Source organism: Oryza sativa, chromosome 4, assembly GCF_034140825.1.
Source record: "Oryza sativa Japonica Group chromosome 4, ASM3414082v1".
Taxonomy (NCBI): Eukaryota; Viridiplantae; Streptophyta; class Magnoliopsida; order Poales; family Poaceae; genus Oryza; species Oryza sativa.
The window spans coordinates 23,017,767-23,036,673 of record NC_089038.1 but is presented as its reverse complement, the minus strand read 5'-3'; the positions used below and the strand labels follow the sequence as shown (position 1 = coordinate 23,036,673).

The window sequence follows — 18,907 nt, the reverse complement described above, 5'->3', positions numbered from 1 at the left end:
TGCAGCAGCTGCAACGCGGTCAGTCAAATTGCTACACTTCACAAAACACTTTTTGAGGTGCTCCACTGCACCTTGCAATAGCATGGAAGAGATGGCCCTACTTTTTACCATCCCAACCAGGCAAATACTCTTTTCTTTTCTCTACATGTTCAACCCCTTCGCCGGTTCTCCCTTATTGAACGAGAGACACACAACGCTTAGATCTACCAGCAACAGCAGTGTCCACGAAAGGAGGAGGAGGAGGAGGTGGCATCGGCACCCGCGGACAGAACTCGACTTTCCAGGATGTGGGAGGTGGCGCTCGCGAGTGGAACTCCGATGAAGTCAGCTCGCAAGTGCCCTCCTCCCATTTTCCTATGACAGCAAGCAACTTAGAGAGAAGTGAGTTCTAGAGGAGAGAGATGGACAATGCATTTTTTATTCTTTATGGTGGATCTTTAGCTATTACGCATAGCTTATCGAAAAAAAATAAAAATAAAACACTTCTACAATGCACCCTGTTTGCTTCTCTACCCTATATATATTTTTGGTAATGCTGAATTCTTGATAAATTTTAGCACTACTAAGTTATTGGTAAGGTAGAATTTCATTGCCAAACACGGTTTATTACCAATGTCAAGCCATATTTTATAGTAAAGTGAAGAAAGTTTTAGAATTGTGCCAAACAAAACACGGATATTACCAATTATTTGACATCAAATCAAACTACGCATACTATTTCAACTACCCTAGTGCACATTTTATCATTAATCCAAAACGACCCAACATGATCGAGCATGACCAAGCATAATTTACTATTCTGTTGTGAAATAGGCTTCTCTAACTTAATGTCATCTGACGTAGGTCACTGATATATATTCACAAACTATACAACTTATATGTCAGCCACTCAAAATTAGAGATTAATAAGATAGAGATCTATTTCATCCTAGTGGGAATTGTCCGCAGTACTGCTGATGCGGTAGACAGGGTTCACAATTCCAACGAATACCGGTCAAATTCCGCGAAATTTCGAGGTTTCGACGAGGCTCAAAAGTAGAAGCCGTAAGAGATTTTGATGACTTTCATCAAAATTTAAATTTGAATTGATAAAAAAGGAAAAAAAAATAAAATCTTATAAATAGTATGATATTCATAAAATCTATTGGGATATAATTTTTTAAAAAAATTGATGTATTCCGTGTATTTACTGAAATTTATAGTAGGAAAGAAAAGAATAATGAATTAAAAAAAGGAAAACAATTTCAGTTTACCTCTTTTTATAGTTACCGATTGAAATTTCAATGATTTCGCTCGGAATTTCGCCAAAGCCGGCCGGTTTTCGTGAGTTTATCGGTAAACTCAGGGAATTTATATTTAAATTTTAGTTGATAAAATTTGTTCGGAATCTACTGGCTTTTCATCGAATTTCGTGAAAATCGTCGTTCCGCTAGAACCCGAAACGCAAGGCCATCGCGAAAACGTAAACCCTGACGGTAGCATCACATATCAGTCACTGCTACATCACATGTCAGTCACTGCTACTTCACTGTTTCCTTCGGTGTTTAGATTCAAATTTTTTTCATAAACTTCAAACTTTTCCATCACATCAAATGTTTGGACACATGCATGGAGCATTAAATGTGGACGAAAAAACAATTACATAGTTTGCATGTAAATCACGAGACGAATCTTTTGAGCCTAATTACGCCATGATTTGATAATGTGATGCTACAGTAAACATTTGCTAATGACGGATTAATTATGCTTAATATATTCGTCTCACGGTTTATAGGTAAAATCTGTAATTTATTTTGTTATTAGTCTACGTTTAATATTTTAAATATGTGTCTATATAAAATTTTTGGCAGGGAAACTAAACACAGCCGAAGTAAACAGTGAAGAATCGTGCGGCTCGTCCCTTCAAATTTTCTAGTCACTCCAGTCGTCACCTCAATCAACCGAATTAAATCTCCATGACTCCCCCATTCTCTCAAGCAGGACCCGGTCTCCGGAGACGAACCCCACACTCCATCGCAGCCGTCCATCTCACCGGCCAGGCTCCACACCCGCGGCTCAATCTGGGCCGTCCGCTCCACGCCACCTGCCTCCCCGGTCCATAGACCCGGTGCACGGAGCCCGCCCAGCACCCGTCTCGGCCCGTAGACGCGCAAGTCAAACGGGGCACCCCCCCCGAAGTCTTTAATTGCCGCGCAGCGGGCCTACGCCCCCACCGCTTCTCCAGTCCACGAGAGACACCGACACCGTGGGCCCCGACCTATCCTGGCCCCACATGTCGGTGAATGGGTCGCAGTTCCTCGCTTGGACCCGTCAAGTATGACCATTCGCTGCACACCCGTCGCATTTGTACACACCGGGTCTACAACACGGAGGGGTTGTACCCGTCGATCCCGCCTCGAGATTCGTGCGGCACAGGCTGTGGTGTACGGACCGGGTCTGCTACGTGGGGTGTGGGGGCCACGCCGGCTGCTCTCCCTGTTGAGTGTTGACCCTCGGAAAGGCTCTCCCATAGACTTCTTCGTCCAACGCGCAAACAGAAAAAGAAAAAAAAAACCGAAGCACCAAAGAAAGGCTCAGCTTCTTCTCCTCCTCCTTCCTCGACCGCTCAAACCACCAACGCTGGCCTTTGCACTCCTCCTGCTCGGGTTCATCTTCCCTGCAAATCTTTGAGCTCTACGAGTGCCGGATCGACTGGTGAGTTGATCTGTTTCGTGGGTATGAGAAAAAAGTCTAATATTTTTTTTTGTTGTTTTTGTTTTGACTTTCTGTTTGCTGAATTCTGCTCCTGGTTCCGGTCTGCTGGATCTGCGGTAATCGGGATTTTCCATGCGGACGTTTGTTTCCAGGGTTGCGAGATTTCCATGAAAAAGGCGCGGTTTTGGGACGGTCCTCGTGAGCAGAGCCGACCGCGGTGGTTTCCCCAGGGGAGGGGTCTCGCTGGCGGCGGGGGGTTCTGAATTTTTTTGCCCCGCTCTTCCCGTTGTTTTGGTTCGTGTTTTTAGCCCTCGGATTGGTGCTGAGGGGGATTTTGGAAGACATGTCGAGGTTTTGCTGCTTCGGTGCTGGTTGCTCCGAGGTGAGTGACTTTTTGATCAGTTGTTGTAGGTGTATCCCGGATACCATTAATATGAGAATATCTATCAGGATGAGGATTTGATCGTATGGTGTGTCTTGGTTGCTTATGAATTACTAGTGTACTTTTACTTTGATCTCTGAGAACGTTTCTTGACGATTTCTTCAGTTATTTGACTGACTGTAACAGTTGTATAGTAGAAGCGCGAATTTTCTCTGTGCAGAGCGATATACTCCTCTATCCGATTTACTCTGGTGGTAACTATTGAAAATTATCGACTCTCTTGGCATAGAAAAGACCATCACTTGACCTGCTCAAAGCTCCAGTTGGAAGCATTCTCAGATGCTATTTAATTCATGAACTGTTGAAGCCTGCAACCATATATTGGAATTCTAAGGAAATGCGATCTGTCGTACATTAGCACTTTGGCTTACTCGTGCTGACTGTTATGCTTTATTACAGTTCTCGGGGCATGCATCAACCAGCTCTGGTAAAGGGAAAGGTATTCAAGGCCAAGTGAAGGTAAGCTATGGGTTTTACCTTGTAAGAGGGATGACGAATCATCCAATGGAGGACTATCATGTCGCGGAACTTGCAGAAGAGAAAGGAAACGAACTTGGTCTTTTCGCTATTTTCGATGGCCATCTAGGAGATACTGTTCCTGCATACTTGCAGAAGAACTTATTTGCAAACATTTTGAATGAGGTTAGTACTGGCATTTGTTTCTCCTAAAATATTTTATTTTTCATTCTCTATCTTTTGCACTGATTTTATTTGTTTATCTTCATCTCAGGAGGAGTTTTTGACACAACCAGATAGAGCAATCATAAAAGCTTATGAAAAGACAGACCAAGCAATCCTGTCACATACTCCAGATTTGGGACAAGGTGGCTCCACTGCTGTAACAGCAATTCTTTTGAATGGCAGGAAGTTGTGGGTCGCAAATGTTGGCGATTCGCGAGCTGTTCTTTTGAAAGGTGGTAGGCCAATACAGATGTCGACTGACCATGATCCGAATGTCGAGCGTAGTGCTATTGAAAATAGGGGTGGCTTTGTTTCAAACATGCCAGGTGTGTCATTAAATCTGCAAATTTTTTAAACAAGATATTTTGATTGAAATGCTTATTGCACCATGCTATTTGTTTGATATTTAATTGACCCACTTTGCTGTAAAGTATCAAAACACCTAATACATAATTTCCGTGAAAAGTAAATGTGCCAAAAGATCCGAATGTTTCTCACATTGTTTCCTCCTCTGTTTATTCTTGTCAAAAGGCAGCTGCTTAGCATCCTCTAGCACCTTGCATGCATTTTAACATAAATCGGAACAAGTCCATACCTTGAAAAGGCAACAGAATATATGCTCTTTGGTGCCAATTGTATACTTGTACATTTTATGTTTCTGAACATATTCTTTCTTTAGATACTCGCCTTTGATTGCCTCTTATGTTTTTATATTTGTTAGTTTGTACCTGTTGTTTATTTTGTACAGCTGTTCTAGCTCTTTGAAAAGGACAAGCTAGAATCATGTGTTGGGAACTTGTATCGCTTTGATTGGTAGATAGTGGCATTATGCTATTGTGCATTGTCTATGTTAACATGGAACTAACATCTGTGTGCTTCAGAATTGTTCTATTCACTTAATGTCCACCTTTTCTTCATTGTTGCCTTTGTTATCAATGTTAAACATTATTCAGATAAAAAAATTGGTGTGACTATAGGATACTAGTGATGTCTAGAATGCACATGCACAACCACCATTAATTGTTTTTAAACCAGGTGGAATGTGAATTTTATACCAAACTAGGAAGGAACCCCGAGCATATACGCGGGCAATTTATTTATTCTTTATAAAAAGAATACTAAAAGAAGTCATATCTCATCAAGAACCATAGAATATCTTATAATCGTAAAATAAAGAAATATTTATACCATGAAATAGACCATAGAATTTGATAAAGTAAATCATAATCTCGGTTATATGTAAACTCGCCTATCACCATCCTTCGCAAACATAATATGGGTTTTGCTTTTTTTTTTCTTTTATTATACATCTAATTTACCTATGCATGTTCATGGGTAACTTACAAAGGAGTATTATGACTATAATCTATATTTTTTTTTTCTTTTGACAATAATCTATATTGTCAAAATTATTTGTGCCAATTGTTAACATTATTTACATGAGAACAACATAATAAAAAATGTTATAATGTACTCCATTCGTCCTATAATATAAGGGATTTTGACTTTTTTGCTGGCACTGTTTGACCATTCGTCTTATTCAAAAAATTTTGGAATTATTATTTATTTTATTTATGACTACTTTATTATCCAAAGTACTTTAAGCACAACTTTCGTTTTTTATATTTGCACAAATTTTTTGAATAAGACGAGTAGTCAAACAGTGCAAGTAAAAAGTCAAAATCCCTTATATTATGGGACGGAGGGAGTAGTTCCATATGACATTTTTGATTATGCGCATGTATGTATGTTTTTTCTAGCGAATAGTAGTCAATCGTACGTATGTACTGTTTCCCCCTTCTTTGGGACATACTTTTCTCTACTGGCAGGTAGGGTGTGTGTATTCATAGGGCATGTGTACACGTTTATATTGCTTTAATTACCTGAACTATTGACCACTTACAATGGTTATATATTGTAGTGCTAAATACATAATGACACATGGCGCCGACATGTAATAAGTGATGTCATAATAACTTTTCAAATAATTTCACATCATTTTTAATGGTGTCAAATATCACTTGACAAATGTACAACACTAATTGAAATCTTAACATGTAAACAACATAATTTACTTGTATTTTTTAAGTATATCTTATTTGATTTTAATTTGAGTGAAATTAAGGATTTCAAAGTTTCTTTTTTTTTGCATAATCGATAGATGTATGGCATACACCCAATTGACATGATTGTAAGTGCACTCCAACGAATTATTTATTATAAATTAATTTGTAAAAATAAATATTCTTCGAATTAATAGAAGTGTCTCACATAATTATATGAACGATAGGTTGTTGTGAACGCGTTTATCAGCAGAACGTATCAACGCAGGAGCAAGAAGACCGTAGCGTCTACAAGTGGTTAAATTGTTTGGTTTAGTTTCAAGTTTGTTAAGTTTAGATAAATTATATATGTGACAGGAGATTAGCTAGGAGTTGAGATAAATTAGGAGTTTGTTAGTGGTGCGTCTATTTAAGTTGACTGGCTAAGTCTTTGTAATCAAGGAGAGTTTAATCTAAATAATGAAAAAGGGTTTGCTCGTAGCTTCGTTTAAGAAGGACGAGTACATCTTTGCATCTTTGTTTTATTTTCCAATTCCCTAGCCACATCATAGGTGTTGAAAACAATTAGGCACTAAATCTTAGGAGTGTTTGGAGGAGTGTAGGAACACTATTACTCGTATTCGCAATCTACTTGTAGTCAACTATTATTTGTTGACGGTTGCCCAGTTAGTATACTCCCTCCGGGTTGATAATACTTGTCGTTTTGGACAAGGATACGGTCTTCAAAAAACAACTTTGACCATTATTTCCCATTATAACATGTATAAAAGTGTTAACAAATATATGATTTTATTAAAGTACTTTTTAAGAATAATCTATACATGTAGTCACCATATTTGAAAGACAAATATTTAAAATATGATTCATAATCAAATATTCTAAAGTTTGACTTCACCTTTGTCTAAAATGATAAGTATTATCAGTTTGGAGGGAGCAGTTCTTTATCTTCGGTGCTCGATGACATGTGCTCGTTGGATGTTAGCTAATTATTAGGTGTACAGTGCACGGTCGGATGCCTCGTAAGCAATATGACTTGGCGATTGGTGGATAGTGATAAATGTGGGGTTTTTTAGAGATAAATTTAATTGGTGGTGATCTAATGGCCGACGGGCAGATGATTTTTTCCTTAGAATTTCTGGAATTTAATAGAGCGCCACATGGCGGTCTAGTAGCATTTATAGGGGTACTATGTGGTGGCATAGCACATAGGAGCGTTTCTTGGAAGTTTAATGATTTTTAAGTATATAATGGATTATTAAAGTAAGTAGGGATGAAAATGGAGCGGATACAGACGGATAATGCTCATACCATATTCGTTCTCATTTTTTTTTTGCCGGAAACGGATACAGATAGCTCGAATACGGAAACAAATATGGATTATCTCAAATACGAATAAGAATCGAATATGATCGGACACAAATACGGAAACATTTTTTTCTCATAACACGAAAACCAACTTAACTTGTAATAGAAACAAATATCAACATATACAATTAGCTCATTTTATATAAAATGCAGTATAATTTATAAATATTTTGAAAATTTAAATATTATTAATAGTGTGGACTAGTGTTAGGAGATGAACTACTATTAAAATCTGAAAAGGTATATTGAAGGTCATAGAGTTATAAAGAAATGGGGTATTCTCATGGCTTCTGCGGATATCCGAATAGCAATGTTCACCGGATATCCGAATTATTATCCGTATCCGACGGAAACCCCGATACCATATTCGTATTCGTATCAGTATCCAAACTATCCGAGAATTATCCGATCCGAAAGGTATCCATATTCGTTTTTCTCCGGAGCGGACGGAAACTATCCGCTCCGTTTTCATTCCTAAAAGTACGCATGAACTCATCATTGTTAGCTTACTAGTGAGTAGCAAGTCGTTTAAAATCTATCCAGCTTATGTACCGTAAAATTTGCATGAGTTTACCATTATTAGCTCGATGCATTGTCTTCAGAACTGAAAAATGCGAATATTGAACTAGTAAAGTGAACTTTGCAGATTTGTCAAAACATAATATTTTTGTTTTTTCCAATTCATGCCATGGAGTTCCTTGGCCACCTTGGGGAGAAACCACCCACGTTGTCTTGCTCTTCATGGGGAGGAAAAAGAAAGTTAGAATTTGCTACTGCTTCCAGTAACTTCAGAATGTCAGCCTAACTGGGTCATCATTGTTAGTTTACTGTGTGCATTACTCTCATTGTGCTATACCCACAGAAGCAGAACTATGGCATTTCATGAAACATTGTTTTTTTAAGCCTATTGACAATATGTGTCAGGGCGCTATTTTAACTGACTCATAGAAAAGAATGTTGAACTCATGCTTGAATTGTGATGCTGTAAAATTCAGGAGATGTTCCCCGAGTCTGTGGTCAGTTGGCTGTCTCCAGAGCTTTTGGCGACAGGAATCTAAAGTCACTATTGAAGTCAGAGCCTGATATAAAAGTTGAAGATATAGATTACACTGCTGAGCTTCTTGTCCTTGCGAGCGATGGACTTTGGAAGGTGTGACCTTTTGTTTCTGCATTTGTCTGAATGGTTCAGTGCACAGATGAAAGTTGATATGTATGTACATATATTCATGGATATTTTCTTATGAGTTCTCTGCGTCATCTAGGTAATGAACAATCAGGAGGTCGTTGATGTGGCCAAAAGATTCAAGGATCCACAAGCAGCTGCCAAGCAATTAACAGCTGAGGCATTGAAAAGAGACAGTAAAGACGACATATCGTGCGTTGTTGTTCGGTTCAGGATGTAATTGGTTGCAGGCAACTCGTGAAGGTTTGGATTGTCACCGAGGCGGAACTGATTATAGAGCAAATCATAGGTTGCCTGCGAAGTTAGTGGTGATCCAAACAAATAACTCACTGGGATGTTGGTTGTAAATGATGTGTTGGCTCCATTATATGTTCATATATAAATGCGCTAGAAGTATTTGTTTGGCGATTCAAAGGTACATGTGTGAGGCTCATAGCTGTCTAAATAGCTATTATCTTCTGTAAATAATGGTTGCAGATATTTGGAAGTTCACCTTGCTTCATTGTGTGAGTACCATTTAGTTTGTACTGCTCCTCTTGCTTTGTATTGAATTGGTACTCAAACCACATATGTCTACAAATGCGTTAAAAACAGCAAGAGGACGGCCGGTATGCTTAATAGCTTATTGTTTCTTTCTTGTTAGAGCTGATGAATTTGCTCTGATACAATAGACAACAGCAGAGTTCATTTGAGTATCATCCAGCATTCCAGATATTGGTGGCTACTATGAAATGAAAAATATTTTTTTATAGGGAATATATTTTAGAGAATTGCGGCTTGGGTGGCAAATTTGCCACCCGTTACAGCTTGGAAAAAGTCCATATAGGCGTATACCACATAAACATTGTATGTGAGTCTATCTTATGCTCTGGATTTTAAATTATCGGATATCTAGCCTCCTAAACTTTATAAGACCCTTTATATTACCGTCTAAAGTAATTTTGGATTGTGGTTTTATGAATTGAGAAACTTAAACGGTTAGTTTTAAATAACTGATATAATATATTAATATATCAATCATAAGTTCTCAATTTATATAATAATTTTATACTAATATTATATTGATACTTATTTGTATGGAAGATAGAACAAGTAGATAAAAAAACAAAAGATTTAAGTAATGATTTTAACATATTTATCCATGCATATGTCACATGGTCAAACTCATCCAATACATCTGTAAATTAGATTTTTTTTTTTAAAAACTACCTTTATTTTTTTTTGAACGACTCGCACGAGACGGTGCAAAATTATATTGATAGAGCAGGAAAAAATTACAATATTATAACCCTGGAGGGTCGTAACCAGGAAAAAGAAAAAAAATCCACCACCCACACACCAACATCGCCAACACACAAGCTCAGGAGAAGGCTAGCACCGGACCGGCCGCCGCTAAGCGTGACCAGCTGCCACTAGACCAACAAAGGGACACAGCTGAGATCGCTCCCTAGGAGATGCCAAAACGACGTCTTCAAGAAGAGAAGCGACGGAAAAACCGCCACCGCCATCCGTCGGGACTCAAAGGAGCCAAGACTGGGCTTACGCCCGGCAATCGCCCTTGAAGGGTGAGACCCACGGCTGACACACCGATGCTCCACCACCACACAAGCTCTGCCGACATGTGGGACCCCTGCAATGGCGTCCCCCGCTGGCCAGCCTTTGTGCGCCGAAGATCGCGCCACACCCACCAGCAGCTCCTCCTCACACCTAGGTCGCCTCCTCCAAGCCGGCCTCCTCCACCGGACGCGCCTCTCGCGCCAATCCGGCCTCCCTCCATCGGCTGCGCCTCTCACGCCAAGCCGGCCTCCAACTCCGCCGCCCGCGCCTCTCGCGCCGAGCCGGCCTCCGCTGCCATCGGCTGCGCCTCTCTGCGCCAAACCGGTCTCCGACCCTTCCACCAGAACATGCCGCGTCGGCCAAATGCAGCCGTCTCCCACGCCCTCGGCTAGCCGTCCAGGGCCACCATGCCTCCTGTGACCACTGTCGCGGCCACCAGCCACCGCCTCCGCGAGCCGCCGCCACTGCCAGCGGCCGCTTCGTTGTCGCCCTTCGCCATGCCGCCGCCAAGTCCTTCGCCGGCGTCGTCGGCCGACGCCGTCGCTGCCAACTGCCGCGGCCACAGCGCCGTCGTCGCCAACTGCCGTCGCCAGCCGTCGCAAGTCGGCCGACGTCTCTGACCACCACAGCCGGCTACCCTCCAAATCCAGCCGAGAGGCGCGGATCTGGGGGCACCGCCGCCGTCGCCGCTGAGCACCGCGCCATCGCCGCGCAGGGACCAATACCGCCGCCTTCGCGCCCTCGGCCGACGCCATCCCCGCCACCATCGCCATCCCCGCCGCCTTGAACCACCATGATGCCGTCACCACCACCACCAGAACCACTGCCGCCCAGCTCAACCCCGCCACCAGCCGCCAGCTCGCCGGCACTATCTCCGCCGTGGCGGCCTCGCCATCGCCAGCCAGCCACGGCCGTCGTGTCGCGCTGCCGGCCACAGCCGCCCGCCGGCCAGCCACAGCCGTCGCGCCACTGCGCCTGCTGCGGCCGCCCGCGCCCCCAGCCGTAGCGCTTGCCGGCGATGCCGCGTCTCCCCGTCGACGCGACGCTTCCGCACCACCGCCGACCAGCCACGGCCGTCGCGCCATCGGCGTCGCCGCATCCGCCGTGCTCCCGCACCACCACGGCTCAGATCCGGCAGCGGAGACACCGGATCCAGCCGCCACTCGCCTCGTGGCCGATGCTGGGCGCCGGATCCGGTGGTGGCGGCGCCGGATCCGCCGCTCCTCGCCGCGCTGCCGCCGCCCCTGCGGCCTTCCCGAAGCTCCGAGCCGCCCCTTCACGCCGAGGCGGTCACGCCGCCTGGGTTGGAGCCTCGCCGCCGCCATCCCAGCGGCCGCACGTTTTCCGGCGACGCGCTCCGACGGCGGCGAGGCCGGGGAGAGGAGGGGTGTGGCGGCGGCCGGGGGCTAGGGTTCACCCCCGGTCGCCCGCGCGAGGACGACAGGGAGCCCAAAAAAAAACTACCTTTAGATATATATGAATGATATTATATAAAGTTTAGATGGTTGGATGTCTGTTTTTAAAGTTGAGGGCTAGGTAATTTTCAACGAGTGACGCATATGTCTTTTTTGTATACGGACTTTTTCCGTTACTGCTTTATGCGAGGATTTCAGGTAGCGCAGTTTACACAAAAATAACGCAACTCTGTTACTATCAGTCAGTCTGAGATGAGGGGGCCACCTATTGTGTTCATGTGGTCAGCTTGGACTTTTACAGTATGCCAAGCAATTCTCTTGATCGGACATGCCACACAAGATTATTAAGAGTTAATCGATCATTGACATGTGATCTCTATTTCTTAAGCGCTACTCAAATCCGCCTTCCAGACTTTGATCACCATATACAAGAACACATGCAGACATGCTCCAATGGCTGGGTAGAAAACAGGGTGAAACGTGAAAGCCTGCAACCACAGAAGAATGGAGTGCCAACGCAGTATAATCTTTATGCAACGCCGCAGGAGTGCAGAGCGTTGAACGATCTCAAAATCTTCTCTCTCGAAAAGGATGCGATGTAAAAATCTGACAAATTCAGACATCCTTTGCCGGAAAATTTCATCTGTGTATCTAGTACTACTATCAGATTAAATTCTCTTAATCCTTTCGAGGAGAAAAAAAAGGGGGCATGTACAAGCTGATTGATCAATCGATCAAGAAGCAGACTCATACGAGCTGCTTCCAAAAAGAAAAAAAAAAGAAGAAAAACATATCGATATCTGTCTCGCTCTGTGAAAGAGAAAGGGCTCAGGAATTAGGTAGGTACGGTTCATCTGGAGTTACATGACTCCCTGATGGCCATGGACGCCACGGCCTTCGCCCAGGCGACCAGCTCCCGCTTCATCCTCCTCTCGTCGCCCCACATCGTCGGCAAGTCCACCGACACCGCGCCCACCATCGCCGATGATGAGTCACCACCGCCGCCGCCGCCATTGCCGCCGTTCCCGGACCACGGCCTCTCCTCGCCGTCGCCGACGACATCGACGGTCGCCACCTCCGCCGCCGCCGGCAGCAGCATGGCCCTGGCATCCAAAGCCATATCCTCACCAACACCAAACACTAGCTAACTAATGGATCAGTGAGGCTGTCCTTTCGCTGCTACCTAACCTCACCTTCCGGTTGGTGTTTGCTCTCAGGGTGCAGCGTGCTAGCGCTCCAATATATATACCGGCAAGTGGCGCGTTTACGAGCCACATGTGATGCACGAGCTCGACAAGACACACTCGCATGATCTTGTACACTAGTACTCGTCGTCTCCGTTTTGTTTTAATTAATTAATGGACTTTGTTAGAACACTTTAGAGCCTTGACCACACTTTTTAGAAAAAACTTAAGTACTCCCTCATCCGTTTCACAATGTAAGTCAAGTATTTTTCACATTTATATTGATATTAATAAATTAGTCTAGATTTATTAATATCAATATGAATCTGGAAAATGCTTGACTTATATTGTGAAACGGAGGGAGTAGCATCGAACACATCCACATCAGCAAATGTATGTGTGATCAAGCTGATGAATAAACAATATGGATTATATATACACGATGTCTACAAGGGCAAAGGGATTAGATTAGGCAGTAAGTACAGTGCGTGATGAACACGTGTGGATTAGGACGCGAGGAGGACACGGAGCGCGACCGCTAATACAGCGTTGACATCGCACAGGTGGCGCTTGTTTAATCGACAATTATTTTTTTCTTAGGATTTATATATCGATCGAAACACACGCTGAAATCAAAGCGGATTAGTTGGGGCGATGAGGTCCCTCGCGTGTCATGGACTTATGGGCATGATAAAATTGATAAATGAGGCACGCGTTAGGTGCCAGGTCCCTACTCCGTATATGTATAGACGCGGGGCGCCGTGGCGAGGATCGGACGGCTTGGGCTGCGCGCCCGGACGTCATCGGACGGCCAGGAAGTAACGAGGATTGCCGTGGGCGGCGCGTGATCACACCTGCAGCGGTTGGGCGGCACGGCCGGTGTATATCGTCACGGTGGGCGTCAGCGGCGAGCGCGGACGTGGCAATGTGGCATCGGTATTCAGGAGATTAGCTAGATCGACCGGTCGGATCGATCGATCCGGCCTTGTGGTCATCGCCGCGTCGTCCCGAACGAATTATCGGTGGATGCATGCACGTCAGTGCGTGAGAACTGAGTTCGCTGCTGGCCGGCCACTGCTCAGTGCTCACCCTGCCCCCGATGGAACCACTAAAACATTTGATTATTATTAGCTAGTCACCGTCTTGATTATACTTCCTCCATTTTAACATTTAAATCATTTGTCCAACACTTAATATAATATAAAATTAATTTTATTTGTTAAAAATTATATCATTATATTGACATTTAAATATACATTCATATGTTTATAATTTTGTTATTACAAATCTTATTACAGTATATGAGAAATTATAAGATAAGAATTAGTTTCGTAGATCGTGTTAACTTTGATCTCGTTTTTTATATTATGGGATAGAGAAAGTAGCAGCGTATGCTTTGCTGAAATCCTGAATTTATACTCTCTACCTCCCTTCGTCTGAAAATAAAACAACTTAGAATAAAATAGGATATAACCCAATATAGTTTTGTACGTTATATCCCATCTAAAATATTTTATTTTAGAACAAAGAAAATAGATAATAAGATCAGGATGGAGACACGGGGATGCGAGACTTGTTTCCCCCGTGTCTTCAAATTTTTCAATAAATTTACTTTAGATTTAGATTTAGCAAATTTTAAAATAAAAAACTAACATTATTTGCCCCTTCAACTTAACATAATATTTTTTAGCCTCTTTTCTCCATTACACAGCAAACGCTTACGCACACAAACCACTACATATGTGTCATGGCGTTGCGCATGACGAGCTACAGCGAAAGGGACTCATACCCTTACGAATATGCTCTTTTAACCCATGCTTTAAGAGACAGAAACCGATGATATATCCCTGATCTCATTAATTTTTTTTTGAAAGTCATTTACATAATTCACAGGCACCAAGGTTTCAACCTTGATGAGTGAAGTTATGCGTCTACGACTTTACTATCACATTACCAGTATCTTTTTTTATTCCGACGCTAAATAAGACTATAGGCTAAGGAAAAGGTCATAACCAAAAGTGGCGGACGTAGCTTTAAAATATATAGATGAGCGGAGAACAGAGATGTTTACTCGATAAGAGCAATCAAATATAACACATATCATATTTATAATTTAATCGCATAACTGTCTTAATCATTGTTTGTGGCGTGCGTGCGAGACGAACTAATCTATTTGACATTCACACATTGTTATACATAATTTTGATAGCCCATAACTACTATAAAGGGGTAGGGGGTCTTGTGGTGTGGGGCGACATGGGTCGTAGCTGGGTCGGTCGACCCACCCTTCCTAATGAGTAGATCTGCCCTTGTAACCAAGCGCACAACTAGCTCCATCTTTTCGTTTATGCTTATCAGCCAAAATTTGAATTTTCAACTTTAAATTTGGGGTTGATTTTGTGATTTTTTTCATCGAAGTTTATTTTTCAGCCTTTGCTTTATAAATCGCTAGGATCACGTATGTAAAAAGCACTACACTGGTCAAGGTCACCTGTGACGGGCCCAAACCGTCACCTTTGACGGTTTTGGGCTTGGTCAGTGATCAGTGGTCACTGGTAAGTCCAGTCACCTTTGACGGGTGGCCGGCCGTCAGTGGTGACATCCACCTCGGACGGGCAAGTTAATAGAAGGCCGTCAGAGGTGTTGGTCTAAGCTAGACTAGGGCTTGTTAGGACCCGTCACAGGTGTCTCATCTCTGACGAGCCCCTAAATAAAGGCCCGTCAGAGGTGATGATCTCCGGTATATAGTAGCCGTCACAGGGTGACCCACCTGTGACGGGCCCGAAAGTAAAAGCCCGTCACAGGTGGGTCACCTGTGACGGTCCGACGTTTGCGAGTCCGTCACAGGTGAGGTTACCTGTGACGGATGTTTCTTCCGAACCGTCACTGATGAGTTAATTCCAGAAAAAAAATAAATGCTAAATATTGGCTAGCCTCAGGAATTGCTAGCCATGCCCTCTGAAAAACAGAAACATCACAGGTGCCAGTCACCCCCCTCCATATCACATATTCCCCAACTGCCCAACATCACAGATGCATCACATATCACAGATCCATCACAAAGCAACAATTTACAACATCACATATGCAACAATTTAATTTATTATAGCACACAATTCATACCCCATGAAAGTCCTCAAATGATTACCAAAATTTCTTGTATTCTGTTCGTTGTGAACCTCCACAACCTGTCAATAAGGGAAAAAATAAGGAGAAAACAGATGAATAGTACAACATAAATCGTAGTTGATCAAATGTGATGACAATTTAGTAAAGTACCATAAATATTGCACATATGAAAGTAAATTACATTGCACTCTATAAAAACATAATTTTTTACATCGCCAGAAATTATAAAAACATCTTTTTTACATCACAATAAATTATCTAGCCAAGTTCATGAGTCTATTTGGCATGAAAACGTCCTTTCTTGTTCATTATTTCTGCAAGAATAAAGGCGCACAATTCGCCTCTGATAGCGGGGGGGTTGATGGGTGAGATCTTGAAGCCAGCTCTACCTTTCTGTTTAATAAATAAGAGGTTAATTAGCACGTTTTGAATAGCAATGTAGATATTGAAATGAGCTTATTCGCCATTAGCAACAACCTCAGGGTCGAAATCTTTCACCTCTCTTAGAAGTGTTGACATGTTGTGGCACACGTGGAAACCACATTGGTCTCCGATCTGTTGTGCGCATGCAAACTTGGTGTCATGATAAAGTTCATTCTTGCCCTCCTTGTGCCTACCACCCTTTTCCACATATGGGCCCCAAGCCATATTTAAGGCCTTGGTGATTTCACTGAAATCATAATCTTTGGACTTATTGGAGTTAAGGTAGGTAACCCTACTCCACTTAGGTACGATGACTAGGAGAATCCAATGTCGCCTGCGCAGTGGTTATGTAGCGTTAGTACTAAGAACCTTAACTTCAAAAACAATATACACGAAGGGTATTGTCCTCTTACTCTTGGTTGTGTGCGCACATGATGTACTCCTTGTCTTGATGGGCCCATAAACACCGGTTGACATAGTCAACCACCTCAGTGAAGCTCTGTTGTAAATTAACCTCATTCACCATGGATGGATCAAGGAACCCAACCTGATTACCATGGCGACGACTCTCGATCCAACACAACCTTAAAATATTTACGTATTAGAACTAATTTAATTAGGAGATATAGTCCAGTCATATCACAAGTATAGAAGGTATGCACTTACAAGGAGTAGCATTTTAGAAGACCAGTGTCCAACTTCCGGATCCTGAAAAGGTCGAAGAGGTCATCAAAGCCTATAGTTATATAGGCAGGCGACGATAGGAACGGCTGGTGGTCGTGATGTCCAACTATGGATGACTCCCTCATTTTCCGCTTGGCATTGCTTAGCTCCATGTATTGCTTATGTAGCTCTCGGCAAGCAATACCCATCACAGCTAACACATTGTCCTCCACCAATGGCATGCCTAGCTCAAATTGGGCTGGCGCCCTCACGACCTTCCCCGATTTGCTCACCGGCATCGACGTCGCAGCCTTGCCCCTTTTTGGCTCCGGCGCCAACTCCCCGACCTTCCCCTTGCCTCGTTCACGCTTCTGGCCCTTGACAAGTGGTGGGGAGCTATCGGCCTTTCTTGTGGTCTTTATTGGAGCCAAGCTTTGAGCTATATCTGCCAAGTCCATATCAGCTCCACCGGGAGAATGAGGTACTGACAATGCCGGTCCACGGGGAGCCTCAATTGATAGCTTAGACTTGGGAGGTGTAAGCTCCGTCGGTCGACTTGGACGAGGAGTCATCTTCACAACTATGTCTTCTTTAGGCCATTGTATGAACGTCTTGCGCGCATCGCCCAAAGTCATGATTTCATCATTTGGGGGCACGGGCAGCGGATAGCCTGACCAGGTGTCCTTTACTGTATCGATGGACACCTTGGCATACCCAGCTAGCAGGTCTGCGCCGTGGACCTTGTCTGTAACCGAGGGCTTAAAAGCCATGCCCTCAGCGACTTCAGGAGCGAAAGTTGGGTGGACTCTCGCTAGTAGGACACACTGTGCTGCGCCCTGCATAAGGTGAAAGTTTGAATTTAATATTGGAATGTGTAAATGTCTTTTATTAGATATGGATCGGATAACAACAATTACCTCGATGTGGTCCACTGCAGCTAGTGGTGCGATCGGGAGACCAGGGGCCGGCACCTCTGTGGATGCACAACTACTCCTATGCTGTGACGGACTCGCGTCGTGTTGTACACGAGGAGTTGGTTGCACAGCAGGTGTTGTGACTCGGGGTATATTCATGTCGGCGAGCACCTTGTTAACCCTTTCTTCCACCCTTGCATTCATGCTAGCTTCTAGTTCTTGAATGACCTCAACCTTAAGTTCGGCCTTCAAACGAGCGTCCCTCTCTTCCTTGGAGACTTTCCGTTTCCTGTATTGGGAGCTGTACTGAGGGAGTCCATGCTTCCAGGGCACATCGCTACCAATTCCCCGAGTTCGGCCAGGATGTTCTTTGGTTCCGAGCGCCTTTGTGAGGATGTCATCTTCGCGCCTCTTCGGCGCGGACTCAACCTCGCTTTGTGAAGCTTGTTCAGCAACCAAGCCCAACTAGAAAAGAAGATAGTCGTTTATACGAACTTGTACTTTATACGAACGGAAATTAGTTAGGTTAAGTAGTGAACTCACCAGTTCCTGATAGACGACGGCATCACTTTTGTTCTCAAATGTGATAGAGCCGTCCTGGTTGACCTTACCCCTTGCCCGCGCCCAGTTGCGAGCTCTTTGTTCAGGGATGTCTGAAAACGGGGCAGGGACATTCGCTGCTGCAGCGGCTGCATCTTCTTGGGCCCATATTGCCTCCTTGCCGATGTACCCTGCGGTGCCCAGCCGATGCGGGTGCTCATTCCGCTGTTGCAGTACGCGATGTGCCTCGCTGGATTCCCTAAACTCTTGGGTGGTCTTGAGAGAGCAGAATTCCTCCCACACCGCTTCGGTTATTTGAGGGTATTCATCGAACGGCGTATGATTGCCGGGCGGGTTGACATACTCGGTGAAGAGCTTCGACTTCCAATTCTTCCAAGCTTTGCCCATCTTTTGGAATGCCTTCCGCTTGAGCCTGTCCTTTGCTTCGGCTGGAAATGTGAACCATTTCTCCATTGCCGTCCAAGCTCGCTCTTTCTCGGCTTCTGTGACCTTCCCGATATCTTTATGGAGGATCCCGAAGTTCTCACGTGCCGCTATCCCGCAGCAGTTAGACCATCTTCCAATGACAGTCCTGGGCGCCGTGGGCCTACCACTAGCGTCAACCTCTCTTATAACTTGCACTGTGGTCGGCCA

At 43.8% G+C, this 18,907-nt stretch overlaps 3 protein-coding genes and 1 long non-coding RNA gene across 5 annotated transcripts; 1 reads left to right on the top strand and 3 right to left on the bottom strand.

Moving 5' to 3' along the window:
- The first annotated feature begins 2,508 nt into the window (after positions 1-2,508).
- LOC4336006 (probable protein phosphatase 2C 41) lies at positions 2,509-9,184 on the top strand. Of its 2 annotated transcripts, none has more exons than NM_001419382.1 (6): positions 2,509-2,694; positions 2,847-3,076; positions 3,536-3,778; positions 3,867-4,143; positions 8,241-8,395; positions 8,508-9,184. In NM_001419382.1, exons 2-6 carry the CDS (start codon positions 3,038-3,040, stop codon positions 8,646-8,648), a joined length of 855 nt encoding a protein of 284 aa, NP_001406311.1. In that variant the 5' UTR covers positions 2,509-2,694; positions 2,847-3,037; the 3' UTR covers positions 8,649-9,184. The 2 variants fall into 2 exon arrangements, with proteins under 2 accessions (NP_001406311.1, XP_066165255.1); XM_066309158.1 differs by having other exon boundaries at positions 2,600-2,715; positions 8,508-8,930.
- A 547-nt stretch (positions 9,185-9,731) lies between these two features.
- On the bottom strand, positions 9,732-11,403 carry LOC136356103 (uncharacterized). The gene has a single exon (XM_066309607.1). It carries the CDS (start codon positions 11,308-11,310, stop codon positions 9,841-9,843), a length of 1,470 nt encoding a protein of 489 aa, XP_066165704.1. The 5' UTR covers positions 11,311-11,403; the 3' UTR covers positions 9,732-9,840.
- A 658-nt stretch (positions 11,404-12,061) lies between these two features.
- LOC4336005 (uncharacterized) lies at positions 12,062-12,615 on the bottom strand. The gene has a single exon (XM_015779699.3). The coding sequence runs from the start codon at positions 12,518-12,520 to the stop codon at positions 12,251-12,253; it is 270 nt and encodes an 89-aa protein (XP_015635185.1). The 5' UTR covers positions 12,521-12,615; the 3' UTR covers positions 12,062-12,250.
- Positions 12,616-15,871: 3,256 nt separating this feature from the next.
- LOC136356102 (uncharacterized) lies at positions 15,872-16,644 on the bottom strand. Its single transcript, XR_010740796.1, has 3 exons — positions 16,550-16,644; positions 16,191-16,470; positions 15,872-16,106 (listed from the first exon to the last, which is right to left on the bottom strand). It is a non-coding gene; the product is annotated as an uncharacterized lncRNA (long non-coding RNA).
- Positions 16,645-18,907: the final 2,263 nt, after the last annotated feature.